Here is a 20,937-nt window from a genome sequence, read left to right on the forward strand (position 1 = left end):
TGTAGGGGAGAAGAAAAACAAACGCAAGAAAAAAAGAGAAAGGAAAAGTACTCACTACAGTACTTTGTATACCACGAATGAATACAATACCACAGTAATATACAACACATCTCCTTTATTCAAAAACAGATTGCACATCATCAAATCACTACAGAGTGTAAAACTTTACCAAATAAACGTATTATACATTTTTTTAAATAAGGCAAAAAGCTTAATTTACAAATTAATGCCTGCAGTTAAAACACTTAAACTGTAGGATTTTGTTTTAAATCAGTAGACAAAAAACAAAATTGACTGGCTCAGATTCTAAAAAGCAAAGGTCCTCTTCATGCGGTGAGAACGGGCTTGGTGTCGGAGAAGAAGGAAACGCGCTTGTTGATTTGTCGGTGTACCTTTGAAGGCAGCCAGCTCAGATGCTTCCCAAACCGCTCCGGGTTTCTTCCTATGAGGTCTTCACACAGTCTGGAGAGAAGAGCGTAAAACAGGTTGTCGAGTCTCGATTTCAGGAGTTTTCTCCCTCTGGACTGCTTTAAAATAGATCGTTTCAAACTAATGACTCGTTTTTACCTCCATAAACAGACAAAATCAGTTTCCCAGACTGCAGTTTTACAAACCTCTGTAAATCACAGAAGTATGCGCCACATTTAATAGAAAATCATATAATAACTGCTGTGATATTTTCATTCTGGACAATCAGAGCGACAAAGAGACCGTTTAAAACTAAACACCTGCAAAACCAACAATATTTCCATCCGCCTCAGCTGCACTCTGTCTAATGCGGATTAGCAGATTATATCTTGATAAAGCGCTAAACCAGAAGGCGTCTTAAACCTGCATGCTCTCTACTTCATGTGTTAAAGCTGCATTCTCTCTCCTGACTACCAGGGGGCGACTCCTCTGGTTGTATAGAAGTCTATATAAATGACTCGACTTCTCTCTTGATTATTCCCTCAGTAAACATTGTAAACATGAGTTTATGTCTCAATCTCAGTTTCAAGAGAGCATGGCAGTATGACCGTTTGTAATCCTCACTAGGTTCCTGCTCTACAGGACACACTTCTACCATCTACCAACACTCAACATCCACACAGACTTTAACCCAAAAATATTTTTAAATTATTGTTTGACCAGAAAATACATTTATATTCGTGTTCTGAGAATCAAATGAATGCATTACAACTTAATACATTTAAATCTCAAGTGAGTCATTTAATCCATTTAACTTAAATGTGCCACAGACGATTGCCTCATGTAATAATAATAATAATAATAATAATAATAATAATAATAATGTAAAGGGTAAGAGCCAGACACCACGTCCAACAGGGAAAGAGTATAAATAACTTTAAAAAAAGGGGTTCTCTGTGGACTTTGATAAAACTGCTTATGGTTCATAAAATAAAGCGTGGACGGGTCAGCGTACCTGGAGAGGGCGTACGGCTGGGTCTGAAACACGAACACGTCCCTGCAGTGGTTTTCTGATGGAGCTCTCAGAATGGCCACCTGAGGAAGAGGTTTGGAGACAGATTAATTACTGGAAATGAAAAATGTTCAGCCCCTTCAAATGTAAAAAAAACAAACAGTCAACTGTGGGTAAAACTGGCTTTATGTGTGGCCGTGTCGGCTGATCCAGACTGGAGGATTTTCAATAGTCAAGTCCTATTCTGCTCTATATACAAATACAATAAATAAAATACACCATATTTCTATCCAATTCTGTTTTGTTGGTGTCACATGTGAAAAAATTACTGAGCAGTATGGTAATTATTTAAAGCACTTCAAATGTTAAGTCCTTAAACCACTTACGCTCTCTTTGTGCAACACTTGCTCTTAATCCTGAGCTACATTATGGTTTACTTTACGATGACATGAGTTAGTTCAATATTGCAGAAGGAATGAGGGGTTTATGCAGCAAAATGCTGCATTGTTTAGTCCAATGGAAATCCTAGAAAAAGGATAAAAGATTATGCTGCGTAACAATTTACTCACTATGGACCTAAAAATAAAGCTTCCAGTTGGGAGAAATTAACTAAATACTTGGAAGTTGATCTAAAAAAGGTAAAAAAAGAGAAACATCACATACCGAGTCCATGAGGAAGCACATGTTGCTGCTTCCCCCGAACACAACAACGTCGTCGTCGCGTCCCAGACACGCCGTGTGACACACTCTGAGGAAGAGTGAATAAAAACATCAGTCACACTACGAGCTACACTTTAAAAACCAAGAAAATAAAAGCTACCTGGGCTTGTCTTCATGAGGGTTCGGCATCTTGTTCCACTCCCTCTTTTGCGTGTCAAACTGCCAGGAATCATCTAGCACACAGGAAATGCTGATTAAACCACAGGGAGCTTCTCTTTCAGCACAAGCTCCCTGTGGGGGTTTAGGCGGAACAGCCATGTCCTTTGTATGTAAAAAATGTCCTTCAACCGGTCGACACACTTGTCCACGACAGATAAAAGGCTGAAGATGATTATATGCAGATAAAATGTCTGTTTGACGGTTACAAGGCCGGAGTTCATATCTCTCATTGGAAAGTTAAGCCACAGAGACGCAAAACAACCCAAAGGCGCAAAATGGCCGAGACTTACTCAGAGTGTTTCCGTCTGTGCCGAGGCCGCCGTACACGAAGAGCGTGTGGTCCGATGTGGCCGTCATGGTGAACATGGAGCGTCCCAGAGGCGTACAGGACGGGGAGATGTCACTGGTGGGAAGTGGAGCGCAACCGACGTCAGTCAGTACTTTTTTTTTTAAAGAAAAACCACCAATAATAAGAGTGAAGGAGAATTTACAACTGAGTCCAGGTCCAGGTTTCAAGGTCCAAGCAGAACATGTCCAACTCGGCCTTTTCCTGCAAACATAAATATATTTTTTTAAGTACAGAGTAAAGTCCTGACAGTGTCCACGGTTGCAAAAGGCTGCAACACTCCACGGTCAGACACAACGCAGGCCCAAAAGTATGATCTGACTTTGTGCACGATCACAGGGTGTGCACATACATATTTGTGGCACTATGTTTTTTTTTATAGATGTCGAGTCAACTCACCACGCCGCCGGAGATGTAACCTTTGTTCCCCAGGACGGCGCTGGCATTGCAGCCTCTGGGTGCAGGAGCAGGACCCTGGGCACAACAAAAACTATATTCACATGCATGCACATTAGATTGTTGTCTTAAAGTACACAATGGAATATATTGGCAAAAAGATGCAATGCATGCTACGCCTATATGTTGACATCTTAGACAGCATGTGGTTGCACTCACCTGAGTCTCTGGCGTGCTCCACGTCGCCGTGTGGGTGTCAAAAACACTGACTTCATTGTTCCAGCCCCAACACCGAAATAATGCATTGCCAATTGTAGTCTAAAACACACAAGAGGGGAATATGATACCAAACAGGCTAGCTGCTAAAGTTTGCTTAGAAAAAGAAATCGCTGCAGGTTTTGTTCACATCTTTGGTGACTGTTTACCCAGGACATCTCTTCCACAATGAAGTTTGACGTTGATGTGTTTCGCACCTCCCCTATGGTCTTACAGCCATATCCACCAAAGAAGATTAATCTGCACCCAAAAACAAAATATTTAGTTAATTCACATTGTGAAACTACAGAAAAGTGAAATATTTGTAAAAAAAAAAAAAAAAAACACCAATACATTTTCTTTTTCAAGATTTTGTTTATCCCAGATCGTATTAGATCGAAAATCCCTTTTTGGAGCCGTTAAAATCTACATTTCCTCCTATAAAGCTGTGATTTAAAATACAAAATGACCCTCAGTCACGTAGAAGCTGTGACGTGAACATTGCATGCGTTGGTCCAGCTTCTCCTCTACGGACGGGACTGACCGGTCCCGGTGAACCCAGCACGAGTGCTTGTTTCGCGGCGACGGCGTCGTTCCCTTGGTGTCGGTCATCTTCTTCCACGAGTAGCTCTTTGACTTCTGCTCTGAGAGGTCAACGCTGAACATCTAGAAAACAGGCGAGTTAATCTCGATCCCACCCGTTTCAGATCAGAGGATCAAGAATCTAGTTTGATCTACAAACTACAGGATGAACTTCATATCTGGCATTCAAAACAGATTTTTTTGAAGCATGCAACGGTTATGATTTCTTCTTTCTGGCTCCCCAATCTCTTGCAAAAGAGAGAGAATGCCCCTTCAGAGACTTCCTGGGTAAACACATTTTAAAAAACCGTCAAAGAGAAGCTGCTGTTGTATTTAAATGTCGGAATAAAAGCAGACTGATGGTTCTGCACATGACAAAAGTGACAGAAATGGTTTGTAAATATTACTTAAAGTAGAGTACTAATGTTGACGCAATGATGGCACGACATTGCAATTCATCCAAATACTTGTTGAGATATTTCAGTCTGAAGACAAGTTAATGACATGGATAAAGAATATTTTGTCTGCTGCAGGATAAGAAGAGTTTATTTAAACATTTCCCCAAGTCGCATCACTGTTTCCTTTTATGTAGCCTCCTTACACCCAACTTTTGAATGTTGGTTGTTGTCTTCGCTCTAAAATTAGGGAACTAAATATCATGCAAGCGGACAGAATATGGATACAAGGAGAGTCCTGGAAGATTTTGGAAATGCCTCAATGGAGCAGAAGAACTGCTCGTATTCAGAAAATGCTCAAACTGGAAGCCGCGTTCAGGAACAACGAGGTCGTGGCAGTCACCTCGTTTGCGTATCCCTCGGGTCCAGCGAAGACGTAGAGCGTGCCGTTCACATGAGAGCCGCAGAAGCCAGGTGGCGGCGCGTCCCCGGAGATCTTCCTCCACTCCCTGTCGCACAACAACAACACAAACTGAACGTGAGCTCAACCATTAAGAGATGTGGCTTTGGTTTCAAATCCACAGGAACCTTTCCATTCAACAAATTCTCCCTTTTTGTTATCTTTTGTATTTCAGTGAACGGACAAACAGGCTTTGAGCCTCGATGTCAAGCTGACACAAGAGTTCATATCGGCTGATTAAACCGCATTCTTCCCATCTCACCACGAGCCGCTGTCCAAATCACAGAGCCACATTTCATCAGTGGGTAACATGACGTCCTGTCGACCAGCTACCTGTGAGGGAGAGGAAACAAAGTGTGAAAACATGTTGTACTTGTGCTCTCATCTGCTGAACAACAGCCAGAAGCTGCAGGCTAAAAACTGCCGCGCACAAAACATCAAAATCTGGCTGCAGTGGCTCATGTTCATGGTTTAACTGGAGAAGCACAATGAACCTCCAGGTTCACCGTGAGGATGCAACAAGATACGGTCTGAGAAATGTTCTATGTTGAAACACGCCCTGCTTTGCTGCCATCAAGTTGATACTTTCCCCAGGTGACCTTTGTTCTCTTTATTATTTAGGCACATACTCAGTTTATTAGGTACACCGAACTAAAAGTGAACAGTCCTGCAATAGATCTTCCTATTTAAATTCACACCGTTAAAAAAGCAGGCGTGAGGCTGCAGTTACAAGTGAAGCGTGTCGTCTGTCCACCACGCCTTCATCAATAAGAAGGTGGACACAATATGAGAAACACCTCTCAGTCAGTGACAACACATTCGACTCATCACATCTCTAAAACTGATCGTCAGGCTTCGTGAAATGTATTTATTATTACAGCCGGTTGTATTAAACTGAATCAGTTGATGAACCAAAAAGGCATGTCATAAATCAATGGGTGGATTATGAGACAATCAAAACATCAGAGCAAGACGTACACAGACATTCCTCTATAGGTTGGTGCTTGTGTCTTTGTAGTATTGAGTCAGTTTGTATAGCGGCTTTGTGTCTTTGTCGTTTGTCCCTATTCATAATCGTTGAAAGTCTCTTTGTGGTCATTTTGAGTCTCTTCCTGGTTGGTTCATGCCTCTTGGGGTGTCATTTTATTATTATGGAGGTGAAGGCCAGTCACATATTGTGCTATGATTTGGGAGAGCCTCAGGACTTAGTGAAGCATCATTTCAAAGAGATAATCATCCTGAAAGTGTTTTTTTCTATAGGCGGACCTGGAACTTCTATTTGTTCTGTGTTTCAATCTTTATTTACTCTTAGCCAGCAACATATATACTAATATTTACACATCTGCCTAAAAGCTCACACGGGTTGCCTTTATTATAACACCAAAATTATTCAAATAGCCCTTGTGGTTGCAGAGATACACCCTTTTTAGTTTGGGTATGCTATTTTGAGCTAAATCCTAAAAAATGCCTTGGTGCTTAACGGGGCTTAAAAGGTTAAATTGGTAAACTGCAGCATGTTGTTAAAAGAGCATGACATTAAGGTAACTTGAAGACACATGGAACGGGTAATGGAGACTTCCAATATAAATGAATTATTTATACCTGCACAGGTAGGTACACCTAGCTCCACACGGACGTCTCTCACCTGGTAGCCTCCCCACACGTACAGCGTGCGGTCCTCTATGAACGCCGTGTGGCTGCTCCTCTCCAGCCGGCTCACCTCGGCGCCATCCATCCCCGAAATCTCCTCTCGGCCTCTCGTTTCTGTCCCGACTCGCCGCCTCAAATGAAAACAAACTAAAATGGTTCGCAGGGAAGAAGAATGCCCCCAGGAATGTGTTGTTGGCTCAGGGAGAGGAGACCTGCTCCGGGCGGCGGAGAGGAAGAGCCGACTGGTTTGGAGGGTTTGCGGAACGAGTTTTTCGTGCTGTCCGGATTTCACTCCTCCCATGTTGTGCTGGTTTATTCCTACCACGTCCTAAACATGTGCAACACCTCTAGGGTTGCATTCAACTTTAAAGGACCCACCATTGATTCATTAAGTTGATTTATTTTTAGTTTGAGCATGATTTTCTGCAGTTTGCATGCAATGTGCTCAATATTAACTGGGAGGATATATTTATATATATTGGACTCATCAAACTCAGGTGTAATTGATTCAATTAACAGAGTGCACTTCCGGGGCGTTGCGCGCGCGCTAGTTTAGTGACTAATCACTGCGAGATGAATTGCACCTGTGCTTTGTTAAATAGCCTGTTCCTCAACAATAGGCCTTTTTTCACAGCAGAGATGTTCATATCATGTGTCATAGCTGGAAAATCACAGGTGTACATGAAAATATTTAAGGGTTAGGTTTACGTCACATGCCAGAACTAATATTATAAAAGTAATTGACCTCCTGGATTATTTTGTCCTTCTCGTGTTTACAAATCTATTCTCCAATTCAGTTGAAGTTGATTTGAGGCTTCAGCCGGTTGAGTTAAACATCTTTCTTCATTGTAAGTGACATTGAGTAGGAATGCTGTTCTAAAAAGACTAACTTTGGACACCTCCTTGATTTAAATTATTATAAAACAGTAGTGATGTGTCGAGGCTTCGATGCGCGTGTCGAGTAATCCAGGTAGATTTTGGTGAAGCGCGTATCGAGGCTTGTGTCGATGACGTATGCGGTGACGTTCGAAGCCTCGCGAGCCGGCCGTACCACGTGACTGATTCAGAAAATAGTTTGTGGGTTTGCCGTGCGATTTGAAATATAAGAGGCAGAGAAACTCAATGGATTCCCCCCCTTCCTCTCTGTACCCAGCTTCATGTGTGCCTGTGAAAGGGTGTTTTATAAAGCAGGCGAAATAGTCTCAAAAAGCCCAGCACAGTGGAAAAGTTCTTATTTTTAATTTAAAAAAATTGGACACATCAACAAGCGGAGCTGAGGCTTGAAACACCGATCCTCTGACTGAAAGTCAGATATTCTAACCACTGACCCACAGTCACATCACAACCCTCTCCCAATTTGTTTCGAGTTTTGATTTTGACCCCGCCAATATATCATAACGATAGACACAATATTAATAAGTTAATAATTGATGTATTGGCATCACAAACATAATTTATTCCATTTAAAGCTTCACACACCAAAGCCATGGTGTCGTTATGATCACTCTGCCTGTTTTACATCTATTGTCCACTTGGTGGCGCAGTAGAGCAAATGAAGCTCCATGAAGCTCTGATACATGAGCGAACCAATTGGATGGAAAGCTTCAATGCTTCAGGAAGCTTCATCTCGCCATCACTATAAAACAGACCTAAGGCGGATTTGAACACAGCAAGAGGTTAGATGATGGAAAATTGGTGAGATAGAAAAAGAAAGATTATAAAGAGAAGAAATATAAGAAAAATAGTCGCAGCATGCAACACTGTTGCATCTTTAACTGTAAAATAGTTATTAAAATTAATTATGAGACATTTTAGGAAGGAAAACAATCTTTGGCGAAGAAAAGGTGGACATTTAAAAAATGGAACACATCATACGTTTGTATACTTGTGTTATAGTTTCTATTTTCATTTGCTTGCATTGAAAGTGTTGCATTTATTTAATATCCGGTCACGTCTGTCGCCGGCGCAGAAGCATTAAAAAATGTCAGTTAGATATTAAAGCATGCTTCATAAGTCATTGCATATTTTAATTAACTACAAAATGAATCTCGAATAATAACATTAAATATTTAGCTAATGATCCATAGAGCCTTTGTGCAGAAAATAAGAGATTCATCAAGTAACACAGTGACATTTATTCATATATTCATAATCATTTATACATCATGAATGAGATGACAGCAAAAGACAAACCAGGAGTAAAGTATTCTGTGGTTTGCCACTTGCAAGTGATATGTTCTGCATATTTAGAAATAAACTTGATGAAACAATCAATTCTTATTTGTTCTCTGCAGATTTTGGCAAAAGAAAATCACTTTAAGCTTTACTTCTGTGAGTTCATCGCTACATCAGAGTCAAACGTTCGAGAAGAAAAGAAAATTTGACAAAAAGGAAAATAAAAATTGCCAACAATCGAGGGGTAACTGTGTGCTCGGAGATATTGCAACTCAAATCCAGTTGAATCAGTTTAACAGTCATCGCTGATACGTGCAAATGTGCAAAATGTGTTTGACTTCAGGGATCAATGCAAAATTCGATTATTTGTTGTTTCGGCCACATGTTTATTTATTTTCTTCAGATACTTTATGTTTTATGTCAGTGTGGCTCACATTTAGAATTATTTTACATATATTATTGTACATCTGTGAGCTTGAAAAACTTGTAAGAAACATTCCACAAAGTCTTCTCTATGACTTGAGTTAGATTTCTATCACAAAATCAGTATCTGGATACGGTAAATTAAGAAGAAAGCTACCAGTGTGAGGCTCTTTGGCCCCGCGTTAAACACACACACACACACCAAGTGGAAAAGAGTGTCAAGCTTAAACTATAAAGAAGGCACAATCAAAATATGTTGCTAAGAATATTTCAAGTGCTGCTTTAGATATGTTTGCATGTTCAGGACCCAACCAACCTGCCGCATTATGTTTAAATATATGTGCGTCTGAGAGGAACGCAGAATGTCCTGTGGAGCATTTCTGGTAAACATGATGAACGATAGATACAATAAGATAGACAAAGTAATAAAAAACATGTGCTGGATGTGATTCTTGGCAGCAACCTTCACCGGAGTCAAGACGTGTCCGAGTCTGAATTCAGAGAGGTATTAAAGTCTCGGGTCAGTAACATTTGGCTGCGTCACGCGGCGCCTCGCCGTCGCTCTTACGCACGCGCTCATAATTGCACTTAAGGTTTACTTCATGTAAAAGCTAGATTTTTTTCGTTAGTTTTCTGCCCCTCGGCGGCGCTCCAGCTTCCCGAGAGACGGCGGTGTTTAGTCGAGGCCACGCGGCTCAGAACGGCAGATTCCTCTCCAGGTATTTCTTCATCCGCTGACAGCGAGGACACGAGATGCCGGCCGTCTTGCAGGTCAGGTGAAACACAGCTTTACAATCTTTACACCTGAAACAAATAACCCAAAGAATGACTGAATGTGGCGGGAATATATTCAACATCGTGCTCTCTTTCATGAACTGCCGGCTTTTTTATTTCCATTGACTACAAATTATATATAAACATGGTTCATACACATTTTGACTAATGGATTTCCATGACTTTTCCATGACTTTAAACCAAATTTCCACGACAAACATTTTGTGAAATCTGGGTGTAAACATGAAAAAGTGAGAAAATGTAGTATTTAAACTAACAATGAGAATACAAAGCATACAGTAAACCTTAAATGACACAAATGAATGAGACAATAGTTTGATTAAAAGAATAAACATTTATATAGATGCCTGTATGTATGCCTGCTTATATTTTGAGCGTCTTTCTTTTAAAAGCATATTCATTATTTCAAACTCAGCGTAAATGAACGTCATGAACACATGAACACATTTCCATGACTTTTCCAAAACTTTTGGGAGTTCATTTTTATCAAGGACTTTTCCAGGCCTGGAAATAACCATTTTAAAATTCCATGACTTTTCCAGGTTTTCCATGACCGTAAGAACCATGTATAAAACATACCTGGTGGTGATGTCGAGCTGAAAGGGGAAGATGATGTCATTGGCGTGGCATATCTGACAGATGAAGCCCCGCTGAGTGCACAGGTCGCAGTGGAACACGTGGTTGGAGGCGACCTGCAGCAGTGTGATCAGGTAGGTTACGTATTCATCCTCCGCTATCTAGAAAAGAAAACAACAACAACAACAACAACACAGATTAAGATGTTTCCCGGGTGGCAGATGGCAGGTGCAGTGACACGATGAAGGTACCTGTCGTAGGTCCATGACACTGTACAGATGGCTCGACTCCAGCAGGTACGTTCGCTGCTCCATTCTGACAGAGAAAGCATAATGTAATGAAATGTCGTGGTAAAATACGGTGAAATGTAAAACGCAGCATGCAAACACACACACACACACACACACCTGGCTTGGAGTTTCTTGCAGGCTCCGCTGCGGCAGGTGAGCAGGTAGTCGCCCAGCAGGCGCAGCCTCCTCCGCAGGTTGTGGGCCTGAGACATGGACTCGGCGTGCGTCACCAGATCCGGGTTCAGCTGCTCCAGGTTCAGCAGAGGCTCCTGCTCCACCTGAGCCAGCAGATGCAGGGCCTTCTTAGACACCTGGACAGACACACACACACAGACACACACAGGTCAGTGTTACGAAAGAAAAACACCAAACTTGTCACACATTGTATGTCTAACTTTGGGGACAATTGTATGTTGCATCTAAAACACATGAAAACCAGGCATAATCATTCTTCCCTGCTAAAAACCTGATGCCTACATTACCCACAATGCAATTGTTTTCACATTCCAACAGACATTTAAATGATTTCTCTCTACAGCGTCAGCCCGATATCTGACAACAGTATCCATAAGAAGTGATCTGCGTGTGCTGCACAAACCTCTCGTTGTGTGAGGTCCCAGTTGTGCACCATGCGTGAGGGGATGATGGTGGTGTCGCCGTGGTGACAGGAGTCACAGTAGTACTGGCCCGAGAACTCACACAGCCGGGCTCTGCCCCGGGACGGGCCAATCAGCTGAGGACACCCTGCGCGTGATACACAGCAAACAAAACCTCAGCACCTCATCCACAACTTCACTCACACATGATCACACCCCACAAAACAGACTGTTCCCACCAGGATACACAGATGTTTACCTGTGCAAACCAGAAAGGAACATTTTATGAACACGTTTAATTTCCTATTCTTCACAATAAAAGTCCCCAGTTATGTTTGCGGCTTACTCTTCCTCCCTGCAGTGTTAGTAGACTAAATTTATGGAAGAATAGCAACGCAAATTTGGTGATTTACACATTTTCCTTTATATAAAAGCTTTTATTTTGAAGCAGCAAAAATCAGGAGGAGAAATGTTGGGGTTTCCTCCTCGTTTCCCTTCACGCTCCTCTGTAGAGGAACTCCTGCGTGACGGTAAAATTATGAGACCTTTGAGTTGATAAACTGAATTGGAAGTTACTCGTTAACTCACAGCACAGAATACTAGTTTAATCACTGTTGTTGTTGTCTTTTAATTATTTCCTCCCTCTGACATGTAATGTCAAGGTCTTGAGTTAAGTTGTAAATATCCCAAAATGTTACCTGCACACTTGAAGCTCTGCGTGTCCAGACCCTTCTCCGAGGGAACATTGCACAGATGCACGAGAAGCGCTCCGTCCTCTTTGAGTCGGTGCTGCACCAGTCGGTGGAGGTTTCCGGTCTTGGCGGGGCAGACCCCCCCCGGCTCCCCACAGCCTTCATCCTCCCCACTCTCCAGGTACGAGTCCAGAGCTCCTCGGATCAAAACCCTCCAGGAGCGAGCCTCCTCTGGGTTCTCCGCTCTGAGCCTCAGCGTCTCCCTGACGGTCAGGAGTTTGAAAAAGGCCGGCCCTCCCTGAGACACGTCCGGCACCACGTCCCGGATTTCCTCGATGGGGAGCGTTTGCCGCAGCAGCTTCCGTCCCTCTTGGACCCAAAACCCTTTCAAGGCCTCCAAGGAGAGGGAGAAGACCAGAGGCGCCCATGTCCGAGCCTCTGGGTCCGTGGAGGAGTACAAAACCGCTTCTTTGATAGCGTCATTTTCCAAATCCACAGTTCGAGTCCAGTCAAATTCCTGCAGCGGCGCAGGAGGCGCCTCCTGCCCGCCGCATGGCCCGCCGTCCGGGGACGACGGACCTCGCTCCGGGCTGGAGGGGACGGAGGACGGGGACGATGCGTCCACGCCGTTCTCGCAGGGCGGCTGCAGCACCTCCCACTGCTCGTCCGTACGGGACACCGGGCGGCATTTGATGACGGCCTCGACTATCCGGTCCACCCAGTCCTCGGCTTCGCCGCGATTCGCCGCCCGGAGGTAGAGCCGCTTGCCGGGGAAGGCCAGCTCGAAGCGGCCCTCGGGCGAGGAGACGCGGGCGTCCTCGCAGCGCACCAGGGAGCAGTTGTCGCAACACGTGCGCTCCTCCGCGTTGAGGTACAGCCGGAACTCGAAGGGCGACAGCTCGCAGTATTGATCGCGCCACATCCCCATCGTACCGCGGCGCTCCAGGTGGCCGAGCTTCAGCAAACCACGGAAAGGGTTGGACAGCCCTGACGGACAATAAAGATAATAAAAGGAAAGCAAAAGAAATGAGTCACCATAAAAATGTTTGACATGAAGACTAAGTTTGAACCTTGAAGTCACAAAAAAGTGTTAGAAATTAAATTAAAGGAAAGTTACGGTTTTCACTGTTTATTTATATTACTTGTTTTTTATTTTACTATGTGTCTCTTCTGTGCACTTTACCGATCTGCTGCTGTAAAGGATTATCTTATTTTATCTTACCACTATTACCCGTTTTTACTATGGAATTGACAAACTGTTGGTCATCTCTTTAACTGCAAAGCAACTTTTAGGGCACTGAGGAGAAGCGAAGGCAGAGTGACGATCATCTGTACGTTGGTAAATAATTGAATTCACTATTTGCTTATCGCACTACGTTTAGCAACAGTAGTTAAATTATTAAATATGTTGACCTGATTGTGAGATCATACAGTAGTTGGTCCATAGTCCAAGCACTCACTGAGGTGACGTTGTGGAAGAAATACAGGTTTATTACACTCCAGAGTGATCTGGCCACGTCCCAATTATGGTGTTTTTCTCTTTTTATTTGACAGCTGATGGGAAACACCCACAGCGTTGTCACTGTTCGGGGTGTGGCTCACATAGTTTTCATTCCACAGTTTCCTGTGCTGCGGGAATTTCCTGCACTACGTGAACAGGATTATTTTATACCGACTGAGCGGCCAAAGGTTGCAGCTTCATCAAACGGCCACTTTAGGCTGTCAACACCCAGAGTCTCTATATCGAGTTCACTGTTCATGACAACTGTGCTTTTCCACTGACCTACAGGGGGCAGTAACACGCAAGTAAACTTTGGAGAGAAATCTTTGTTCAAATGTTTTAGGCGGAAGAAAATGTGTTCAACCTCAAGAGTGCACTGAATGTAAACACTGATTTGACTGATGAGTGAAACATTTTCATGTAAATATGTTAATTGTTGAGACTGCAACTAACACTTTTAATATATTATCAATTAATCAGACTTATTTTTCCAAAGAAAACAGCTTTTGTTCGAAGAAAGACAAACAATGAATCAGTCTTAAAAATAGTTGCAGATATATATTCTGAACGCTTCAGCTTTAAATGACACGAATCAATCTGTGTCTGTTGGTAGACGGAGGCAGAAGGCCGTGGTCTCTGTTCCCTCATGCAAGGACAATTAATAAGCATAAAACCATCTGTGCTGTAGGTTCTGTTCAGTTTTTCTAATCTAATCATGTTAATACCTATTTGCCTGCGATGGACGACGCTGGGAGGCGACTGGGAGACCGTGAGCTCGGCGGGGGGAGCAGGAGGAGGCGCCTCGTCGTGGTCCGACACCTCCTCCAGGTGGGGCTTGTAGATGTCATCCTCAGAGATCCAGGAACGAGAATGCTGCAATAGAAATGAATGTCGTTTTAAACCTCTCGAGGGGAAAATTGCTTTTAAAACACTCATCTGATGCGAGAAGAATGTCCACAACCTGCTGCTGTTGCCTTTACGTTAATCTGATGGCATTACATTCAGACTTGTGCCGTCTTGAAAGTGATATGGAAACGTTTACTAGGTCAAGATTAAGAGGCTGACATGTTAAGTTGCCATCAGATGCACGTAAATATGTCTGAAAGGGGCAATAGACCCTTTTATCCAGCACAAGTATGATTTAGGGCTGCAACAATTAGATGGATGACATAAAATGAATCCAAAACTATTTTAATAATCATTTAAGTATTTTTTTAAGTAAAGGGTCAATCATTGTTCTGGTTCCAGCTTCTCAAATGTGAGGTTTTGCTGTTTTCTTCTGTTTAATAAATCTTTCTTCTTTGGGACTACAAATCGAAGAAAAGAAGACATTTTAAAACTATTTTCCAACATCAATTATATTGGATTAAATCTTGATTAACAGACAATTAGAATATATCTTTGTTGCAGCCCTTCTTTCAAAGATGTCCAACTAACACGAGTTTCAGATCAGATTTACTTATCAATGAGCACAACTGAGCCGTCTTCAAAAGATCGGCCACAGTTTGCAAAAGAGAAGTTCCTGTTATCATGTGTCTTTGGGGTTAGTAGAACTATAAGAACTATGCAAGAACTATACAAAATAAAAATAAAACTTGATGAATGGCGTCTTTCTCTGTTCAAGTTCATGGAAAAAATTTGCACAGATTTGTCACCGTCTTGACAAACCAATGTGTGGCAACCACAGAAAGTCCTACATTTAGTATCCTGGAGCTCAAGGCAATTCTGCATTTCCCTTATCTGTAAAATCCTTAACGGGGGACTATTTCGCTACCTCTTTTTTTCACTAATAGGGACAAAACATTTTGTCACGTAATCGCTGGGTGCAACTGCTCACCTTCAATGACCGGTTCAGATTGTTATGTCATTATGGAAACGACCCTACAAGGAAATAAATAAATGTCTTGACCTTTGGTTTATCAGGTCTGTTTGTTATTGCGTCATGCGACTTGACTCGGAAGACACGTTTGTTGTGTTGGAGCACCAAAAGCGTAGCGGAGTGTTATCTAAAATACTTTAAATGTCATGGCTGAATATTCAGCGTATTTGGACAGTGTGAATGTAACGAAAGATTTCAGAACAAGACTTCACTGAGTGAAACTTAGGTTAGACACCGTAGACCGGTTTCTTTTCCATAATGCTGTCAGACACTTGTAATAACAATCTGAGTCCGTCAGTGGCTAAAAAAACCCATTTTAGTGGACGGACATTGAGTGATTATATTGCCTACATCTCTCTATACTGGACCCATTTAAAAAATGTATGTTTCTAATAGTCACTTAGACAAAAAACATAGTCCAGGTTGAACAATACTGTTTCAACCTACAGAGGATCCACAACACAGTGAAACACATCTTTTGTAACAGGAGAGTGTCTTACCGATAGAGAATCTGTGGACACCTTCCTGCTCAGGATGCTAGTGGCGCGACTTGAGCCTTGATGAACTGAAGGCTCAGCTTCGTTCTCAACCTGGAGAGGCTCAGGACTCTCCTCAACGCCGTTGATGTGTACTTGGTCTCCAGGCTTCACGCGCTCACCGACCGTAGAAAGCACGTCTGTGTCCAAGCTGAACTCAGAAGCGGTTTCGATACACACTTCAGGGGGAAAGTTGTTAACGTGGTTCTCATCAGGTGTTGCTGGTGGCTCTGGATCAGACAGCACAGAGTTTGGGACTTGGTCCACGTGTTCTTGGGATGGTGTCGGGGGACCCTGGGTCTCGCTGTCGGAGCCGCTGAAAACGGCCGTCTCCGAGTACTGATCTGGACCCGTGCTGGAGACGAAGGAGTCTTCACGCATGGAGTCCTGACTGCAGTGGCCACTCTCCCTGAACTCTGTTTGAGAACTGCAGAAAGGAGAAGAAGTCATGATATATTTAAGGTTATAATAAAAGATCGGAGTTCAATGTTTCTATTTCTAAAGTTAAATGATAAAGCTGACGTTATTCTATATTTTCCTAATTGTTAACAAATCCCAAAGACAAACCCAGAGCTCACTCAATCCCACTGTAAATCTTTAGAAACAACATATACATATAGTTTATTTTTTTATAGGTTGTCATTTCCTTTCACAGCTTTTTAACTGACTTAGCACAAACAGGAGAAGATGTGTGCATTTGTTGGAGACTATTTTCAGCTGCGGATTAATAGTATATGGGATTAACTCAAAATAAAACTAGTGTGTGTTCGTGGTAATGAAAGTACATGTATATATTTTAAGTAGTTTTTGGACAACAAATGCATAGAGGAAGAAGATTTATCAGGCATTGCCATATATCAATATGGGTTTTTAGGATGAATTCATCACTGGTTTTGGTCTTTTCATGGGATTTGCTGACAATAACAAAACAAAAAAGCATCAGTGGTCTCATCCTTTAACTCTTTTCTGCTCCAACACATCCAAAGGTTTTAGCGAAGAAGATACACTTACTCCTTCTGCGGCCTCTTGGTGCTGATGGTGACATTAATGGGCGTGTCCAGGTCAGATGAAGACCACTGCTCTCCTGCCGGGCTACGGGGGTCCTGCCCCTGCAGGAGGCTATCGGAGCTCAAGCTGGAGGAGAGCTGAGAGGAGCCTGTGGTGTCCAGGCTTAAATTAGATGAGTTAAGTGCAGTACTTCCCCTTTGTAATACACCCGTCCCTTTCCCTGTCAGCGTCGCCGGGCCGCCTCTCTGCATATCCAGTGCATCCGATGAGCTCGACGACTGAGACACGGTATCCCACGATTCTTTTGACATGGGCTTGGAGTTGGGGAGGTCTCCGCCGTTGAGGGGCAGCGCAATAGTGTCCGCTTGGGACAAGGGGCAAAGTCCGGCCAGAGCCAGAGGCGTGGTGGTCCATTCGTTGAGGACGGCTGACTTGTAGGAGAGGCTGAATGTAAGTGAGGCCAGACCCTGAAGGTAGCTGAGCAGGACTTCCCGCTCCTCGGTGTTCAGGAGCAAGGAACTGGGCTGGTAGTGGGCCCGCAGCTTGGAGCCCTCGCGAAATAGCGACGCGAGGTAGCACTCGAGCAGGCCGTGGTTGAGGGCCAGCCGCAGCCAGGCTCGGCAGCGACCCACGTCCGTGCCCACGAAGCTGATCTTCTCCAGCTCTTTGACCACATCACTGGGGATTTCACAAAGAGTGTTATTAGTGTCACAGAATAATACAATTATTGTTGTCAACATCTTTCTTAATTGAGTAATTGTTTGGTCAATAATGTGTCAGAAAATTGTGAAAAATGTCAATTTTTTGGCCTAAAAGTCCAAGATGATGTCTTGAAATGCCTGTTGTTTTTTAGCCAACAATCCAAAGTGCATAGCTTTCTATCAAATAAGACAACAAAAAGGAACAAATCACCACATTGGAGAAGCACGAACCCATGAATTTTGGAAAATTAATGGAACGATTTTCCGGCCATCAAAACACTTGCAGATTAATGTTCTGTTAATCTACTGCAACCAATCATTTCAGCTCTAATGATGTCCTTTTAGAATGATGTGCTTTTTTACCGGTGGGTGACGGTCTTGAGGAGGCTCCAGAAGAAAGGCTGTGGGAGGGATCCGCGGTCTCCCTTCCTACCCCGACCGCCAGCCTCCACGCGGATGTACTTGCTCTTGATGCCGTGGATGAAGATGGCCTCCAGGGCACAGCAGAGGAGGTTAGCGTCCCCGTCGTCACTGGTGACCACTGCGTCCGACGCTACGTATCTCTTCTGCAGGGCCTTGAGCGACTGCGCCAACTTCTCCTTGATCTACATGTGACAATTTGCATGAGAGGAAAAATATCATCAGCTTCCTCGTTTCTTTTGGTGAGCGCTACCAAGGTGTGGTTCAGATGAGAAGCAGGTCGGCAAATAACTTCACTGTTCTCCAACAAACAAAAGAGGCACAGTAAATAAAACAAAGAGGGATTAACAACAGTCACATGACACCTACGGTCAGCTGACATGGAAAGAGAGGGAACATAAACATATAAAAAGCAAGCCTACATTATGCAATGGGTTACAACAATCTAAACAAATTATTCAGCAACCCTTGCGGCAAAGCAGCGATGGTCTGGGTGTTTTCAACACTGAAGCACTCTTCTTCTGCTGTGCCTGACTTGGCAGGACTTGAGCAACATAACTGACAAGAGCATAGGGGACCAATTCACTGCCTGCTTTCATAGCTTCTTGACTCGCATAAATTAATTCAGCAAGTCAGCAGAACATGTGTATCGTCTGCAAAGCTCTGCTGTAATAAATCATATTAACTATTAACAGAACACGGTCTGCATTAGATTGTCTGCTAAGCCTACTCTAACAACACTGTACATAAGATACGCAGTCAAGTGCAGGGTTAAAAGTGGTGCAAGGGTGAAGAAGAGTTACAACAGTACAATTACAACATTTAGCCAACGACTTAAATGTCACAACCTGCTGAGAAGAAAAAAAAATGCCTCCCAGGAGCCACCTTCACCAGCAGTATCACAGTAAGAGTAAAAGAGAAACCAACTGAGCCGGAGAGAAGTCTACTAGGTAACAGGATCTTTGTGGTTTTACCTGTTTGACATCTTTGGCCTCGGGTGGCGTATCTGGCATCTGTGTGGCTAGCATGGCACCTCCTGGGAAGGCTTACTCCCTCATGGCACGCTGAAACACAAACACCGATCCTCTCAACACTTGAACATCTCTAATAAATGCTTTGTATTGACCCCTGCCTTCCTGTTGGATAAATAAGTAGTGCTAGCTCATGTGCCCCTGCAGACAGACAAGGCATGTGATGATGAGGAAGCCGGTTGTTTCTTTTGCTCACTTCATGTTACCAGCACATTTGCCACCGAGCTATCATAACATTTTCCATCACGAGACAGCGTTTCTACTGTGACATATCTGCAATTTCATGGTTTCAGTAAGTAACCATGAGTCACGTGAGGCACTGATTAAAAAGAGGTCGTCTGCAGGGAAGTAGCAACAAAAGGCATCTGGACTAACTTCCCCAAATGAAACAAAAGGCACATTGAGGGCAATTATGGATCCAGAGACAAAGCCACTCAAATTCCTGACATGATCACACCCAGAAAAGATAGCTTTACATAGATTAACACGTCTTTGGGCAGTTCGGGAGTTGCAGCAGTAAAAGGGTAGAAATAAATTAGATGAGATAAGAAACTAAGTATAATGTTAGTACTGTGGTAATATAGTTAATACAGTAGTAATATAGTACTATAGTACTATATAGTAGTATAGTACAATGTAGTATACTATATGCTGTAGTATACTACATAGTATATATAACTTAGTATACTAGAAGTATAGTATACTAGAGCACATAGTATACTATACTATGTAGAATAGTATACTATATAGTGTAGTCAATTGTTTCAAGAAACATGAAGCAATATCCTTTCTATTGTGTGTAATAAATAGTATACCACATAGTATATATATAGCGTTAGTATACTATATAATATATGGTATACAGCATATAGCTAGTATACTACACTATACAGTATGCTACATAGTATACCGTATACTATAGACTACATAGTATAGTACACCTGAAAGAAAATAAATAGGACCGTAGTAACATAGTATACTATAGTATATAGTATACTATAAAGCATAGAAAAGAAATAGGACTGCAGTAAAGAAAAGAAAACTCACGTTATCTAACATCAGATAGCTAGCTAGCTAAGTGACGTTAAGTATTTTCAGTCAGTTTGGTTACATGTCCCGTCACATTAATGTTCAAACGAAACACTTAACTCGCATTAATTATTATTATTATTATTATGAATTACCTGGCAGTGAGTTGCCAATTGTAACGTTAGCTTCTGTTTTTTGGGGCGTGTTTAGTTGAAACGCGACCAGGAAGCTCGAGCCGTCGAAGTATAAACACACAGACTGCGTTAAAGCAACACGTGCATCAGCAGTTTATGTCAAAACTACAAAACCGGGACAGTTTGGGATGAACGTTAGCTAGCTTACTTACCGAAAACGGGTCGGCTAACTTGCCGTGAAGGTCCAAAGACAACCGCGAAATCCTCCGTTGGAGCTTTATAAAGTCTGTAAATGTGAGTTGGAGGCTAGTCAATCCGTACAGTCACTCTCCATCGTCAACCCCCCCCCCCCAAAAAAACGCACTCAAACGAGCGTTTTGTGAGTTTAAGCTCGAGACGAGACGCTCTCTTGTCACTTTCCAGTGGAAGACAGATGCATCATGGGAGCTTGACTGAGCCAATGATGCCTTCATGCTCACTCAAATGTATAGTAAAAGTGAAAGTGAGCGTTACGAGAACGTACACAATGTACGGGCAGTAAACACAAGTTGCACGTCTGCTCACATTCTGACTTCTTTGTCATTTCATTGTAGAACAAATCATCCTTATTCATACAACCATATAGATAATATATTTATCTCTTAACTTACTTTGTTTTACATTTACAACTGTTTTCACCTCACCGTGGTGGTAAAGCGGTGGTGTAGTTTCCGTGTAACACCCAAAGGCAGCACAGTTTTTGAGGCGTGCTGGTGTTGTTGCTCTGTT

General features: G+C 42.7%; 2 protein-coding genes across 4 annotated transcripts; both read right to left on the reverse strand.

Annotated features, from left to right (window-relative positions):
- Positions 1–100: 100 nt before the first annotated feature.
- LOC306754173 (kelch domain-containing protein 1-like) lies at positions 101–6,508 on the reverse strand. 3 transcript variants are annotated; one of them, XR_013771248.1, is made up of 14 exons: positions 6,379–6,508; positions 4,996–5,066; positions 4,677–4,782; positions 3,841–3,962; positions 3,467–3,557; positions 3,261–3,359; positions 3,045–3,119; positions 2,791–2,849; positions 2,590–2,702; positions 2,241–2,313; positions 2,084–2,168; positions 1,807–1,945; positions 1,424–1,503; positions 449–462 (listed from the first exon to the last, which is right to left on the reverse strand). XR_013771248.1 is itself a non-coding variant. In XM_079238092.1 (13 exons), the coding sequence occupies exons 1-13, from the start codon at positions 6,466–6,468 to the stop codon at positions 327–329; spliced, it is 1,200 nt and encodes a 399-aa protein (XP_079094218.1). In that variant the 5' UTR covers positions 6,469–6,508; the 3' UTR covers positions 101–326. The 3 variants fall into 3 exon arrangements, 2 of the variants coding, with proteins under 2 accessions (XP_079094218.1, XP_079094217.1); XM_079238092.1 differs by lacking the exon at positions 1,807–1,945 and having other exon boundaries at positions 101–462; XM_079238091.1 differs by lacking the exons at positions 449–462; positions 1,807–1,945 and having other exon boundaries at positions 492–1,503.
- A 1,990-nt stretch (positions 6,509–8,498) lies between these two features.
- Positions 8,499–20,485, reverse strand: plekhm1 (pleckstrin homology domain containing, family M (with RUN domain) member 1). Its single transcript, XM_079237370.1, has 12 exons — positions 20,382–20,485; positions 18,950–19,039; positions 17,919–18,160; positions 16,858–17,532; positions 15,811–16,273; positions 14,157–14,304; positions 11,937–12,917; positions 11,241–11,386; positions 10,760–10,953; positions 10,604–10,667; positions 10,356–10,513; positions 8,499–9,785 (listed from the first exon to the last, which is right to left on the reverse strand). The coding sequence occupies exons 2-12, from the start codon at positions 19,001–19,003 to the stop codon at positions 9,677–9,679; spliced, it is 3,234 nt and encodes a 1,077-aa protein (XP_079093496.1). The 5' UTR covers positions 19,004–19,039; positions 20,382–20,485; the 3' UTR covers positions 8,499–9,676.
- Between the last annotated feature and the right edge of the window lie 452 nt (positions 20,486–20,937).

Source organism: Taurulus bubalis, assembly GCF_910589615.1.
Source record: "Taurulus bubalis genome assembly, chromosome: 2".
Lineage (NCBI taxonomy): Eukaryota > Metazoa > Chordata > Actinopteri > Perciformes > Cottidae > Taurulus > Taurulus bubalis.